Source organism: Otolemur garnettii, unplaced genomic scaffold (genome assembly GCF_000181295.1).
Source record: "Otolemur garnettii isolate 467f Iridium unplaced genomic scaffold, OtoGar3 scaffold00069, whole genome shotgun sequence".
NCBI lineage: Eukaryota > Metazoa > Chordata > Mammalia > Primates > Galagidae > Otolemur > Otolemur garnettii.
The window spans coordinates 1,432,918-1,449,303 of record NW_003852464.1 but is presented as its reverse complement, the minus strand read 5'-3'; the positions used below and the strand labels follow the sequence as shown (position 1 = coordinate 1,449,303).

Genomic DNA, 16,386 nt, shown 5'->3' with positions numbered 1-16,386 from the left:
GCTAAAGCAGCTGGGACAGACTGGACAGTGCGGGCAGCGCAGGGTCCTGGGCTCGGCGAGAGGGATGCTAAGCCCACAGCGGCGCAGCGCAGATAAATTGAAGGCCAGTGGGCAAGTCCCAGTGCGCGAGGCGGCTCGGCGAGTGCCCTCTCTGCTGGACTACAATGACCGGCATGCACAGCGCCAGGGCGTGAGCTTGGCTTCAGGCCTCTGGCGCAATGCAGCCTGGGAAGTGAAGTCTCCGGACCGTCGGAGTCCCATCGAGAAGTCATTAAGGGAGGCGTTGCTAGTTGGCTCCAAGAGCACGCCGGTTCCTGGCGGGGCTCTGGGTCTCTTGCTCCCGCTCAGGGTTTTCGCGGGCGGCAGGAGCTGTGTGGCTGGCTGGCCTGAGTAAACTCGGGTGGGAGGGGAAGAGGGGCGTGGCTTGGGAGGCGGGGTCAGCGGAAGCTGCAGGTTGCTTCCTTCTCCTCCGACCCCCTCCCCGCCTCTCCCTGAGGGAGCGGTGGGAGGCGGAGGGAAGGGCAGAGGGAAGGTAGTGACACGTGTCAATCAACCCCCCTCCGGAGGGGGGGCGCGCGCTCCGGGGCTCGCGCCGAGGGCTCGCGCCCCTGCCTCGTGCCTGCGCCGCTCGTATGTAAATGAGGGCGCGTGACGCGGGACGCAGATGGACAAGGGAAGAGAGAGAATGGCCGCCGCCGCCGCCGCTGCTGCCGCCGCCGCTGCCGCCGCCGCTCAGTGCCGGAGCCCGCGGTGCGCGGCGGAGAGGAGAGGATTCCGGCGGGAACTCGACTCTTGGCGCCACCGCCTCATGCACTGTGTAGGTAAGAGAGACGCGGGCCGGGGCCCTAGGCTCCGCGCGGCGACAGCTGCCGTAGCCCGAGGAGTTTGTGGCTGAGGGGTTTAGTTGAATCTCTCGTTCGGGTCAGTTCAATGGGGGAGCGAGATGGGAGCGGCAGCGGCTCCGGCGCTCGCCTTTTGTCTTGGGGGCTCCTCGCCCGGCGCAGTCCGCCCTCCTCCACCTTCTCAGCTCTTGGGCTCCCCAGGAACTGTTAGTTCGGACCCGCTCGCCGAGCCCCAGGGGAAGCCGATCGCTCGCGCTCTCCCCGAAACTCCTCGGCGCCGGTCGCCGCCCGCTGTGCGCCCTGACAGGAGGGAGGAAGCACCCGGCGGGTCGGCGGCCGGGCGGAGGGGAGCCGGCGGGCAGGGCGGCGGGAGGAAGGCGGGCTGGTCCGCGCCCCCGCCGAGCGCACACACACCCCCTTCTCGCCGCCGGGGGCCGGGCCAGACCCAGCGGCCGAGAACCCGGGGACCCGGACCCAGAGACATCCCCCTTGCGCTTGCAAGGCCGGGGCCGCGGGTGGGCCGGCGGGGGGCGAGGGGCGAGGGGCGGCGAGGACGTAGCCAGAGGGGCGGGGGCGCCCAACTCTGCCCTCTCGCGCTCCGCGGAGGCGGCGCGGGGTGTCCCCCTTTAGGAAGGAGCCGCTCGAGCGCTGACGGTTGGGATTTGAAGTTCTTCCTCCCTCTTTGGAAGTCTGGACGGATGGGGGGTGTTGCCATAGCAACGGCACCCTTCCGCCCCCCCCCTCCCCCGCCGGGGGCGCCGGGACGACGACTCTGGTCCTCTTTCGCTGTCATGTGATGGACTCTTCTTGCACACACACGCGTCGTCCTCCCTACCTCCCACCCGGTTCAACTGCAATCCCATCGTCTTTTTTGGTGGGGTCTGAATCATTTTGTTTCAAATTTCTGGACTTGGGTCCCTCATCCTGTGGGTTGTTCAGGGCGTTGGGAGGTGGCGGGACTTCCCACCTTGCTGGAGTAGCTTTTTTTTTGTTTGTTTTTATTTTTTTCCTGAGTGAGACGTGTGCTTGGAGCTGTTATCCAGCAGGTTGGTTTAGTGGGCATAGAGGGGCTAACAGGGGTTACGGGATGGGGCGTGTTGTGGGTATTTGTTTTGGAAGGGGGTTATGGGTGGAAGTGTAACGGAAGGTTGTATTGTGTAAGGAGTGGACAGTGACAGCAGCTTTGTCTGCTGGCGCGTGAAATTTGGAGTTGGGGAGTAACCTTAGTGTCTTCTTAGGGAAACAACTCTCTACCTTATTTTTATGTGTTCCTTCGCCACCTGGCACCCCTTCCTCGCCTCCCACCCCCAGATTTATTTGATTAACCATACCTTAAGCTCCTTTTCCTTTTCTCACTAGTGGAAAGGACTCACAGTAGGTTTAACTAGTACAGCTTCAGGTCGCAAATGTGCACTGCAGAATGCGATTACTAGGAACATGTACCAGAAAGAAGATTGCTTTGATTAATGTTTAAGCAGTTTACTGTTTTTGTTTTCCCCTTACCAAATGTATTTTGGTCTTCTCTAAGGAAAAGATATAGGAAATAGCTTTTAGTCGAATTTCGTAAGTGGATTTTAGCTAATAGTGTAAAAAAAACCCTCATAGTATCTTTATATATTTTTTTTAAAAGCTGAATGTTGTTACTGTGCGTCTTATGTGCAGAGTGAGACCATTTTTATATTTATGTAAAGATCTTAACTGAAAACCAATTTAGAAATTGTTGAGTTTTTTCGGGCAGAATCAGGTAGCTTGACAGCTTTGCAACACTAGCTCACGCTGTCACTTGTTTTGTCAAAGCACACAGTGTTTTAAGGATTTCTTTCAATTTTTATATTTTAGAATATTTGGGGTTTTTTCTCATTTCTTGCCTGTTTAGATAAGTATGGTTTTGCATCACAGAAATACATGTACTTTTGAAAAACAGTCAAGTTTTAATTAAATGAAACACAAAATCAGATTTAATGGAAAAGTAAACTAAAATATCTTCTTGCCTTATGTAGTTGGATACTCAGATAAGATTTGGGAGACATTGAAAATTGAGTTAATACCGGATCTTTATGTTATACTTTTGGTACTCCCTGTGGAAAACCTTTTCTCTTGTGTTCCTGTTGTAGTTTGGAATTGCTTCACACAGTCCCAGACTTAGTCAGGAGAAACCTACTAAGAGCCATCTCATACTTTGTTTTTGTCATTGTTATTTTAAAATAAACAATAAAGTCCTTTTTACCAAAGTATATATACACTTGTTGATTGGGCTTTTTCAATATCATAGGAGTGAAGTACTTATTTATAGTGTGAATTGAGATGAAATGTAGTTTTTCAATTATTTTAAGTTACTTTTTGCTGTTAATATGTTTATGTTCATTACTTTGTAAGCATATTTATAAAAATCCATATTCTTTTTCCCTTTGCATGTGTATATCTGTGTAAACAAACGTACATATACGTAGATAAATTTATTGTGTGTGTATTGAATATTCAGGGCTTTTATTACTTGAAATAATTTTTATAAAATATCCTTCTTGCCTTTGGGGAAAAAATGATTCAAAAGTCTTAGTTATAAGTGAGATATGGAAATTGTAGATAGCATCTCAGGGTTGTACAGAAAATTAATATTGAGCCCCTAGTGGAGGCTTGGATCTCAGTTCTTAACCTAACTCTAGTAATCTAATTCATTTTATACCTCATATAACATTTTAATATTAAGGGGAAGAAAGTTATTTTAATTGTCATGACTACTTGTAATTAGCTGAAAAGCTAAAATGTTTAAGTATTGATGTGGAAAGAGGTGTTTACTATTGTCTAATTGTAGCCCTTATCTCTTTACCTTAGATTTTGACCACTCTTTGATTCATTCCTGATTTTTCCTTTTAATGAAGTGTTGTTCTATAAGCTTTTTGTCCTAATTAATAGCTGTATTTTCAATGTGGTGCTTATTATAATTTGACTGTTTCCTATAATCATCCTTCACTTTGCTATAGTTTCCGCTGTGCTCATGTAACAAATGTTTGAGTATTTATTGGATATAGTAAATTCTAGCTCTCAATATGTTATTGAGCTATAACAGATAATAGTCCTGAATCTTATGAAATGTATAATTAGTATTTGATTAGCCATTACATTAAAAACCATAAGGCCTAGGATGCATAGTATAGTTTAAAACATTATCAGGACTTGTATATATATAGATTATTAGAATATTTGATGGCGACATAGGCCAATTAAAAAAAGCTTTAATTGCTAAAATAGCTAATTTTTTTTTTTTTAGGACAGAGTCTCACTTTCTTGCCCTTGGTAGAGTGCTATGTGTCGTAACTAACAGCAACCTCAAACTCTTAAGAGATTCTCTTGCCTCAGCCTCCCAAGTAGCTGGGACTATAGGCGTCCACCACAGAGCCTGGCAATTTTTATGTTGTAGTTGTCATGTAGCTGGCCCAGGCCTGGTAGCTTGGGTGTTTGTGGCTGGTGCCCTACCCACTGAGCTACAGGTGCCACCCTATATTGCTAAAGTTTTAATCTTACAAGTTGGAAGAATAGTACAAGGAACTCAGACATCCTTACCCATATTCACCAGTTTTACATTTTGCTCTATTTATCATTTTTGCTCTATATCCACATGTATGTATTTTTTTGAGCAATATGAGAGTAATTGGAGACATCATACTGCTTTACTCCTAAATTCTACAGTATATTTCCTAAAAGCAGGAACACTGTCTTACCTAATTATAGTGTAGTTATTAAAACAAAGAGATTTAATGTTAATATAAAACTACTATCTAATTTATAATCTATACTTAAGTTCTGTCTATTTTCTCTATAAGCTTTCTCTCCTTTAACCCCCACAGTCTGGGATCTACTCCAGGATCATGGATTGTATTTGGTCATCATGTCTCTTTAGTCTTGTTTAATTGGGAACACTTTTCAGCCTTTCTTTGTATTTCTTGACCTTGACATTTTTTAAAGTACAGGGCAGCTATTTTGTGGAATGTCCCTCATTTTGAATTTGTTTTCTCATGATTAGGTTGGCTATCCTTTTGGGGGGGGGGGGCAGGAATACTAGTGAAGAGATGTTCTGTCCTTCTCAGTACATGATATCTTGAGATTCATGATGTTGGTTTGTCCCAACATTGGTAATGTTAACTTTGAAAATTTGGGTTAAGGTAGTAGTCATCATATTTCTTCCTGAAAGTTATTATTTATCCCTTTGGAATTAATATGCAATTTGAGGAATAGTATATTTACATAGTCTCATCCTCCATAAGTTTAAGTATCCATTGATGATTTTCTAACTTCATTTCTTTCATAATTATTAGTTGCCATTCTGTCATAAAACAGTCTCATCTCCTTTATTTAGCCAGTTCTTTTTATTAGTATGAACTCATGGATTCTTATTTTATTCAGTGGTTAAATCCATTGCTGTCATTATTTTGGTTCTCAAATTGTCCCAGGTTTGGCCAATGGGAGCCTCATCAAACTGTTTCCAGCATTTTTCTGCTATAACAAGATATTCCAGATTCATCTCTTACTTTACCTGTTCTAGCTCTGGCGTCAGCTGTTTCTCCAAGGTAGCCATTATTCTTTTGAGTGGAAAATAAGTATAGATAAAACAATCTGAGCACTAGGTTTTAGGACTGGTTTTAAATTCTATTTTCCAGGTACAGAATCTGATACTATACTTATTTTGTCTGAGGTCACAGCAGCAAAACAAAATGGCAAAGATTAGGTTAGAATTGTTCTATAAACTTCACTGTCTTTCCTACATAACAATGTTGTCCAGTAGAAATAAAGGGGAAGCCAAATAATGTAATTTTAAATTTTCTGGTGGCCACCTTAAAATAATATTTTATTTAACCTGCTATATTCAAAATATTATTTTCATATTAATCCATATAGAAATTATTAATGAGATAGTTTACTTTTTTTTTAATATTGAGTCTTCAAAATCAGGTATTTTATACATATAGCACATCTCCATTTCTATTAGCCGCAGTTTAGGTGCTTAATAGCCACTTGTGGTAAATGGCTGCTACACTGGACAGTTTAGTTCTATACTTGTAGTGACTTTAGCCAACTCTTGATTACCATGATATCACTTACAATGTGTTGACGAAAACCAAACATATGCCTTAATTCATCCTTTCTCCAAATCCTTTAATTCAGTAGTATAGAATAGTGAATAAGAATATAGGTTTTTGAGTTATTCTTGTGTTTGAATCCTAGTGTTACCACTTACCAGTGTGGACAAGTCGTTTACCTCTTTATACTTAAGTTTCTTTATCTGAAATTGGAAATAATTGGGTTGTCTTAAAAGTAGTTGTATTAATGTACGTTGATATTTGTTTCCATATAGAAAGGTACTCAATAAATATTAGCTGCTGTTATTATTGATTTATACAGTTTATTATAGCTTTGAGCTTGTGTTTGCTAATAGATTCTGGTGGTAATGCCATAGAACTATAAAAAGATATGGGATATGTTAGAGGAAAAGATAGTAAGGGCTCAAATGAGCTCTGTTCTAGAGCCATACAAATATAGTAGAGTTTTAGAATCTTAGGATATCACTTAGACTAATCTAGCTTTTTGTATATGAGCAGACCAAAAGGCATTTGACACCTTCCTATATTTTAAGTAATCTTTTGGCAATGTGGTAACAGAATACAAAGAACTTAATTTTAGTTCATTAAAAAAACTCAGTATCATACTAGATCTTGAAACTACTCTTTGTTGGTATGTACCCTCTAGTTTAGTCTTCCTATTAACCAACTTGGTATTTTGTTTTGGCTGCTTCTTGCCTTCTGCTCTTTAATCTTACCATTAATTTCTCCCTCATCTTGTCACTGTTGCTATGTAAATCCCAGAAATCTGGATTGCTGGGACTGGACTGTGTGGGTCAGCTACCCAAAATCTTTGACCATACATTCATTTCAAGTGCTAGCAAATATGTTTTCTGTTTTAAATGATGTAAATTGTGGTACCATCTGATAATGTGCATTGGACAAATGGTATCAGTGATGCTGATGAGTCGGTGGATGATACTAGCCACATTTATCTGTAAAATAGACATATAGATGAATTTTGCATCATATATTTTGCATACACTGAATTTCAAGGTTTGAAATTTCAGTGTACCCTTGATCTTTTTTTTTTTTTTTTGGAGACGGAGTCTCACTATGTTGCCCTCAGTTGAGTGCTATGGTGTCACAGCTCACAGCAACCTCAAACTCTTGGGATTAAGCGATTCTTTTGCCTCAGCCTCCCAAGTAGCTGGGACTACAGGTGCCGGCCACAATGCCTGGCTACTTTTTTTGTTGTAGTTGTCATTGTTGTTTAGCAGGCCCAGGCTGGGTTTGAACTCTCGAGCCCTGGTGTATGTGGCTGGCGCCCTAACCACTGAGCTAAACCTTGATTATTTTATACTAGGAAGGTTAACATTTTACCATCTTTGGGATCAAGCAGTGTGTGAGTTTTATATTTTGTAAATGTTAGATATGGGTCACAGAGCAGACTTAACATGTCATAGCCTCATCTCTGTGTAGTGTCATGTGTTTGTGTCCATAATACTTCCCTTGGCTAGCTACAGGTGTGCACTTCTTCCTCATCAGCTATGCCTATGAGAAGTTGCTGTTACATATCCTCTGTGTTCCTCTGACTTGTCTGACTTTCATCCCTAGCCTTCAGTTCTTCTACCGTAGTGTAGTTTTAAGGGGAGTACCACGAATGTGAAGATTTTTTTCTTCATTAGTCTACTTTTTATATGAGTGGAATTCCTTTTCTTTTTGGAAGATATTCCTTCCTTTTGGTGACTAACATTCATGGCTGATAGATAACAGAGCAATGAGGTCATAGGTTCAAAATTTGGGGGACCCACTTAACTTTATTAGAGTCCATACTTAAAGTTCTAAATCTGCAATCAAGTAATCCTTTCAAGGTTTTTTTCAAAATAGAATCTAGGTAAGAGAATGTGAATGGGCCGAAACCAACCTATTGCTTCCCTAGAAAACTAATTAATAAAATAATGTCATCTTTGTATTTGAAGAATAAAACTTTGTTCTTAAGTAAAGCTAAATAAAAATTTTGTTTTGAGAGCTTTTTTGCTTGCTAGAAAGCAAAACTTAGAATGAGGAATTACTTTTCTGTATCTTACCTCCTTTCTTCTCATGTTGTTTTCCCTTCATTGACAAATTGATAACCCATCCTGCTTGCTTATATTTGCTTTTTCATTTTCCACTTTTTTTTCTTTAATTTGTTGCCAAATTATTACTGCTTTTTTACTGTATCTCCTGGTTTGTTTTTCTGGTACGCTAAACACTTGGGCAGATTTAGAATAGATTCTGGTTTATATATCAGTGTCTGCTTTTCTGGTTTTATTGTCATCCAATCTAACTTATAACCTGCAGTGGTAAGTCATTGTTTGAAATAGCTGCTTTGATTTGACAGTTTACAAAACAGTAGTATATCCCATTTGCCTTTTCTCCCCCCACCTAGCAAAAGCTCCTGACCACATTCAACTACTTGTTCTAACTGCTTCTCTGTTTGTCTGGTTTTTTCTTTGGACAATGCAACTTTTTCATCTTCTTTTATACGTAATTTATACACACATTGCCCTAAATTCTTCATCTTTTTAGTCATGCCTTCTACCCTGAATCCTAAGTCACCTTTAAAATTTACCTGCAACCTAGAGTCTTTTTAAAAGTATTTATTGAAAAAAAAAATTTGAGACCTTTTTCTATTTAATTCATATTGGCCAATTCTTTTTTGACAGGTATATCCAAGTTGTGTACATAGGAAGTAACTTTCTGAGTTAGTCTTCATGTGTAAATAATGAACTGTTATGGGATGAGGGACTTAAAAAGTCTCCACAAGTGGCAGAAAGGACTAAATGGATCATTCCTAGCCTTTGTCATTGTAACCTGAGACACAAGTCATTTCATTTTTGACAGCTGGTGATCTATGAAACAGATGATGTCTCAAAATGTCTGCCTTTTAAATTTTTATGAAAGATGCTATAATGTTTATGTTGTAGTGGTTTCTGGGCTGAAGGTATAAATTGAGAAATTATCAGCATAAAGATAATATTTAAATCCATGGAAATGGATGAGATTACCTAGGGGTCTGGGATGGTGTAACTAGAGGGGAGTAGAGGACTTAGTACCACACCTTAAGGAATCTTAACGTTCTTTGGGCAGAGGAAGAACTGCACAGTAAGGTCACTGAACTTTTACACAGAAAAGTAAGACCATTGGCTAGGTAGTAAAACCAAGGGTATCACCAAATCCAAGAGGAGAGAAGAATGTTATATTAAGGAGGGATTATGTGTTGATGAGATGTCCAGTACCACAGAACAGAGAAGTGTACTTTGTTTTTAGCAAGATAGAAGTTCTAGATCAGAGGTAGGGAACCTGTGGCCATAAGGCCACATATGGCCATGTAGGTCCTTAAGTGTGGCCTTTTGACTGAACCTAAATTTTACAGAACAAATCCTATTATTTTTATTAATATATTTTTGTTCATCTTTTATATTTTTATTTTTAAAGTGAACGTATTTAAAATACCAAAGAATAAAGTAAGTTTTAATAAAATAATCCTTCCCCGATTGACCAGCACAATTAAAACATTAGTAAGCTGTGAGGGCTAAATCAATGGCTGCAGTGTTCATGATTTAGTTTTAACTTCCCCCACCTGATGGTGCCACTACCACACAAGGCTAGTTGGTGAGAGGTTGTGGGGATCTTGTAGGCCAGTCTGTTGTAAGGTTTTGACAGTGGGGCACTGTGTTTCTGTTTGAAGTGGACTTTGTGAATACTTGCACAGTTCGACAGTATTTTTTAATTCTGTTTGCTTAACTGTCCATCATGTCAAGGAAGACCAAAAAAATACTAAAGGAAGAAAACAGACTTTTTAATAAGGATTGTGAATTGCAATACTATTGTTTCTGCTAAAGATAAGATGATTTGCTTGCTTCATAATGTATCAACATTAAAGAAAGTCAGTGCTTGTCAACATTATAAACACAAGGACCACAAATATTTTAAATTAGAGGGAGAGGTGTGGAAGGTTGTACTGCAGAAATTAAAAGATGGAAAACAAAAGAAAAGACTATTCTTTCAAGCAGCAGTAAGATCTGGAAATAATGCCATAAAGTAGCTTACATACTCAAGAAAAAGGGACGCCATTCATTGTAGAAATTGTGAAAGAATGCATTGTGGAAGTTTTAGGATGCTTAGACCCGGATATCATTTCAAAGTACAAACAACTGCCTCTTACAAGGAGAACCATAACTGGCATGTAGCCTTCAACTTAATAGAACAGCTTCATGCAATACTTCAAAAGGAAAATTAATCAATTTGCTTTGGATAGATCAACTGATCCTACTGACTGGATGCAGGTTTTGTATTTCATTTGGGTCAAAAGAAGATTTTCTTTGCTAAGAAAAGTATCTCGCTTTAAGCACTCTTGAGGACAAGACACTGGGAACAGATATCTTCAACAACTTTAAAGATAAATGTTAAGTTGGACTGAATTTGGTCAGTTTAATGAGTGTATGTACAGAAGGTGTACTTTCCATGATAGTAAAACATGAAGGGTTTATTGCACAGATTTAAAAAAAAGTATTAACAGATGTAGTTGTTCTCATTTCTTTTCATTGTATCTTGCATCAGCAAAATCTCTGTGCTAGAGGTACTATTTTAAGTGACACTTTGCAATCACTTGTATATTCTTGCAAATGCAACAGAACATAGTCAGTTTCTTAATTTGTTAAAGTTGAAGGGTGAGTTATTCAATGTGGATTTTGCTGTATCATTCTAAAATACCTTGGCTATCAAAATTATGGGTGTTAGCCAGAACTTTATCTTTGTAAGAACAGATAGTTAAATTTTATGAAGAACTGAATTAGTAATGTGAATTATTGAAAGAAGATTTCTGTAAGAATCCAGCATTTCTGTGTGATATCAAGTCAAATCAAAACAACTTGAATATTTCTTTGCAAGGTAAAACAAAGTCTATTTATGATATGTGGCAAAGAAACCTAAGAATTTATTCTTCAAAAGAAAATTTTGAGTGTACTTTTTACCCAGTAAGCCAAGGTTGTTGATGAACAGGGTAATATATGTGAATCATTGGAAGAATACACAACTGGGCTCAGTGCCTGTAGCACGAGCGGCTAAGGTGCTAGCCACATACACCAGAGCTGGTGGGTTTGAATCCAGCCTGGGTCTGCCAAACAACAATGACAACTACAACCAAAAAATAGTCGGGTGTTGTGGCGGGCGCCTGTAGTCCCAGCTACTTGGGAGGCTGAGACAAGAGAATTGCTTAAGCCCAGGAGTTGGAGATTGCTGTGAGCTGTGATGCCATGGCACTCTATCCAGGGTGACAGCTTGAGGCTCTGTCTCAAAAAAAAAAAAGAAAATACATAAGTGTTCTAGACCCACTAACTGGAGGATACAATGAAAGGTCACTGACTTTGAGAATCATGGTATCACACTCAAATTAGTATTTCATTCTCACCTAGTTAATAACACCAAGTTACCTAAAGAACTTAGGTGGAATTGATTGGGCTTATAGTAGATGACATTTTAAAGTCCTTGTTTGATGGTAAGAAAGACCCAGTTGAAATATGGAAAAATACAGTAGAATACCTACACTTTCAGCAACATACCTGAAAAATGCTTGCTTTCTTTTCACTCTTTGCTGTGACCCTACATTCTCTTATCTAACCCAAATTAAGATGCCCTTAAGGTCACAAATGACTGATACCCATCTAGAGGATCAACTGAAACTATAGACCTTCATGCTACAACCAAATCTTCGGATGCTTTCCAACAAAAAGCAACTACAATAAAGTCATTAAAAAGGTATTTTACGATTAACAAATAGTTTTAACTTTTTGAAATTAGTAACTACGTTGTAGTTAGATTATTATAAAGTAATGTAAATTTTTAAGTGTACCTAATTAAAGTTTCTTGAATACAGCCCTTATTTGATTATAGCTAAATTAATGTGGCTGTATAACAGGAAAAGGTTCGTTTCTCTACTAGGTAACCTTGACTGGATAAATTTCAGCAGACTGATGGAGATGGTAGCCATCAGTGATAGCCTAGAAAGTACCGTGTTTCCCCATAAGAAGACCTACCCCCAAAATAAGCCCTTGCAGGATTTCTATGCATTTGTTAAATATAAGCTCTACCCCAATAATAAGACCTAGTGATGGGCATTGCTATGCGGCATATCTGCATAGCCACGCCATGCATTTTGGCTCAGAGCGGTAAGGAAGACTGGAATATGTATTATCTGCCACAGCTCCTTTGTCCGAGCCGTTGGCACTTGCGTAGGTGCGCGAGTGGTAACTGCTGTCACAGGCATCCTATTGTGCACATGTGAATGGCTAGGGGAAAGGAGTTCACGCATCAGCAACGCCAGCCCCGCCAAGATCGGCTCCCCCTGTCAGGTTCCAGAAGAAGACGACTTAACTATATTTGAATAAATGTAGATTGTTGTATTATAGTTAAAAATAAGACATTCCCTGAAAATAAGCCCTAGTGTGTCTTCTTGAGAAAAAATAAATATAAGAAAGTGCCTTATTTTCAGGGAAACACAGTTAAGATATGTACAAGGCGATAACATTTCTAGTAAGCTACTCATTTAAGAGCTATGTTTTGAGGAAGAACAAATAAATGGAGCAGTAATTGTAGGCATCAGGAGTCTATGAATGCTTGTTTATGAGATGAGAGATGCCATTTGCAATATAAGTAAGAAGGGGAATACATTTTTGGATCAGTGATGGCCACGATTCTTAATTAAGCTGAAAGCTGATAACAAAATGTTGAGATGTTATGTTAGATAAAGAAATAGGTTGCGCTTGGTTTGAATGTGAATATCAACTCAGAATTATTGCCTTTTTTTCCTTCAAAAAATAGTTTTTAATCATGTTAGTTACTAAGATATGGTATGTGTGGCATTGGTGTGTTAAACATTTTAAAGGAATGATATTTTTCCCAATTAATTTACTGTTGTTAGCAAATATCTTGCGTCCTACTGTGTGGCAGTTAATTAGGGTATAATTCAGTGTTTCATCCTTATTGGCTTCTGAATTGGAAATAGACTTAGGAATCAGTAATCAAAATTATTAGCTTTTTAAATGTTGATGTTGCATTGAAGAACTTGATGTGGAACTGAGGCTAAAATTAGACATTGGACTTCCTTACTCCCTAAATCCTTAAATTGAACTTACCAACCTGTCAAAGATAGTACAGCTGAAGCTACAAGCCTTTTCTAAAATACAAAGAAGCTCTATTCCAGTGAGTTTGCCATTCCATTTGCTTGTTGGTAAGAGTGAGCAGGAGGCTTGGCCATAAGTGAAAAATGACTTTTAAAACATAAATCCATTCCAGGAGGGACAACTATGAGGGTGTTGCCAATAATAGTTATTCTTCCTTCCTTGGGGAGGACTAAGGGGTAGAGAAAAGAGCAGAAGCTTCTTCCAAAGTATTTCTCCCAAGAATGAGGCAAGTGTTTGTGGGAGTTCTATTTTACAAGAGAGGTGGGAACGGTGGGGTTGGGTCAGAAAGCTTACTGTTCGCCTTGCTTTTAAAAAGCTCAAAATAATTAGGGATGTTAAATATTCGATTTGGTATAGTATAATGGAGAGATAGAGGAGGATGAAATTAATTTTGACTTGAAGGATTCAAAATGAAAAGGATTGAGTGAAAGCAGGGATTGGCAAACTTTCTATGTAAAGGGCCAGATAGTAAATATTTGTGAGCTACCTGGTCTCTATTGCAACTACTCACCCCTGTGTTGTAGCGCAAAATAAATGAGCATAGCTGTGTCCTAATAAAAATTTATTTATAAAAATAGGTGAACTTGGCCTTTAGGTCATAGTTTGTTGATCCCTGAGTTAAAGGATGTAGCAGGAAAGTAAGGTAGACAGATGCTATAAGCAAAGATAAGTAAGTGTAAATAATGAGACATTTTGAAAATATTCAGCATTATAGGGTTGTTGGAGTTTAGGGTGGGAGTAAGAAATAGGACTGGAAGTATAAATTATGGCCTCTATAAGGAGAAATTATGAGCCTTTGAAGCTGCTTTTTTTTTTTAATGGGTAATAAGTATTATCAGATAAGTCAGCTTATTTTCATTTGGAACATCTATTGTTGGTTCAGGTTTGAGGCTTTTTTGTTTGCAGTAGTTTTAAGAAGCTCAAATTAAAGCAGCCCTTTTAAGTCAAAACTGGGAAAATGAGCAGTCTTTGCTTCAATATATTGAGATACTGGATGGCTGAAGTATTGTCAAATAGCATCCTTCTTTTCTGCCTGGGCTCTGAACAACTTGAGAAATAAAAGAAAGATGCAAGGCAAAATATTCTTTCTATTATTGACGAGGCCAGATTTGACGAATAGCTTTGTAGGAGAATCCAGTGGTCTGACGTAGGCCAATTTACCCATCCAATCCTAGGCACATTAGAGAAGCCCAGCAGAATGTGACTCTCTGCAGGTATGTCTCCCCTTTATATAGCTCATTTCTTCATTCTGAAATCACCTTTCAGATAAGTTACTTTACTTACCTAGGAGTGAAAAGAGGTTCGGGTTGGGCTTCTGAAGCATCGTTGCTCATAGAAACCAGGAGCAAGGAAAAAGTTTTATGCCTCTAACAATCAGGCTTAATTTTTGCAGGGTTACACCTGCAAATAGTATACTGGAAACAATACAAATGTTATTATACTGAAAACAAGTCAAACTTACATGTTCTGGATAGTTTAAAAAGTATTTAATTTTAGTGTTTGGAACAGCTATATTTTTTAAGCTCTCAAAATACAATTAGTAGAGTTTTTTTCTTTTTTAAACTAAAATTTTTTATAGGCCTTTGGATACTTATGTAAAATGAATGTTTGGTTAGAAAAGAAAGATAAGGCTTCCTTATGAATCAAAATTTTTAATTGACTTTTTAAATTTAGAAGGAATTCGTTTAAAAGAATACTGTTTCTTTAAGTGGAAAAAAGCATGTACTTTGACAAATATATTGTTTTAATTAGTTCTAATTATAGGTGCTTATATTTCCTTTTTCAAAATATCATCAGTTGCTCTTTAGTGTCCCTTTCCTCTTCTTTTTCTGAACAATTCAGTACTAAAATCATTAAGTGGAACCAAACAGGGTAATTGTCCTTACCAAGCAGGGTGTTTGGGAGGCCATGTCCTGCAGGAGTGCAGTGTCAGAGCCTGACAGGGTGAAGATGGTGTCCCACTTGGGTTGGTGGAGTTTTGAGAGGTGAGAAGCACGTCTGTGTGTATAGAAGGGTGCACTAACACAGGGTGTCGGAGCCCAAGCAGTTATGCTGTCTGTGAAGGACAGTGGCCTGGTATGGAAGGAGGGTCAGATGGGTAAGCAAGGGGTATCCAGACTGGAACAGAGTTGGAGGATGAGGAGGGCATCTGTTTGGGATGGGAAGTGAACCTACATGAGTCTCAGAGCCCCAGCAGATAGCAGGGGACTAGTGTAGGATTGCAGCCCTATGTGGTCTGTTGAGGCCCAGGTGTGCTGAGAAGGGAGTCCCCACATGGAGGTTATCAGAGTACAAGGAGGTATCAGAGACTGGGGATGGGAGAGGAAGGCATCTCAGTGAAGGGTTGGCACAATAAATGACATCAGAGTCTGAGCTAGGTAGAGAGGATATTCTTGTAGGAGGGGTGCCAGGCATGAGGGATGGGGGTCTGAACAGAATGAGAGATTATATACCTGCGGTATGGGTGTTGTGGCCAAAAGGGGTGAGGAGAGTTTATCTATGTGGGAAAGAGGAGACAGCCACAATGGTGACAGGGTGAGGAGAGTTTATCTATGTGGGAAAGAGGAGACAGCCACAATGGTGACACATGAGGGGCTGATCAAATAAATGTTAAAGGAAGTGAGAGCCAGGCTACTCATTGTTTGTGAAGGGCCTTATAAATATGGAAGTAGGGAAAACTAGAGTGCTATCTGTAGTGTTAGATTGGAAATGAGGTATTGTTGTGAACTTATGGCTTTCATTATATATGTAGGTATGGAAATACAGAGGTAAATGTGTGCATATGTGTACACACATGCCCTATAGTGGTCACTAAGAAGGGGCTTAGGAGCAGTGATACCACAATATCATAAGCAGAATGTATCATTGTTAATTTCTTGATGTTAATGGTTATTTTGTAAGAGAATGCCCTTATAAGGAAATACTTATTAGAGAATTCAAGAGTGATGGGACATTATATAGACCACTTACTCTCAAATGGTTGGGAAAATAAGTTTTTCTCACTATACTTAAAATGTTTTCTCTAAGATTGTTACAAAATAAAAATAAATATTTAAAATCAATTTCATTCCTCTTTATATTTTGTTCTTGTGAATAATCATTTTTAGCCCCTTAAACTACATAGTTAATAATATATATGTGTATGTGTAGTCTTATAAGTTTTTAAGCACCAAGAATTGCTCTTTGAAATAATGATAGCAAATATTTATTGAGTACTTACCATGTCTTAGACATATGCTAGTTTTTTTTTTTTTTTTTTTTTTT

At 39.4% G+C, this 16,386-nt stretch overlaps 1 protein-coding gene across 4 annotated transcripts in view; it reads left to right on the top strand.

The window, feature by feature from the left end:
* The first annotated feature begins 536 nt into the window (after window positions 1-536).
* The window catches only part of LCORL (ligand dependent nuclear receptor corepressor like), a 133,055-nt gene continuing 117,205 nt past the window's right edge, over window positions 537-16,386 (top strand). For 3 of the 4 annotated variants that reach the window (XM_012807456.2, XM_023515330.1, XM_023515329.1), the window contains exon 1: window positions 660-821. In XM_012807456.2, coding sequence (XP_012662910.1) covers window positions 665-821 — 157 coding nt within the window. In that variant the 5' untranslated portion in view covers window positions 660-664. Of the gene's footprint in view, window positions 822-16,386 lie in introns of all 4 variants that reach the window. The other variant, XM_003793496.3, reaches the window with a different exon arrangement.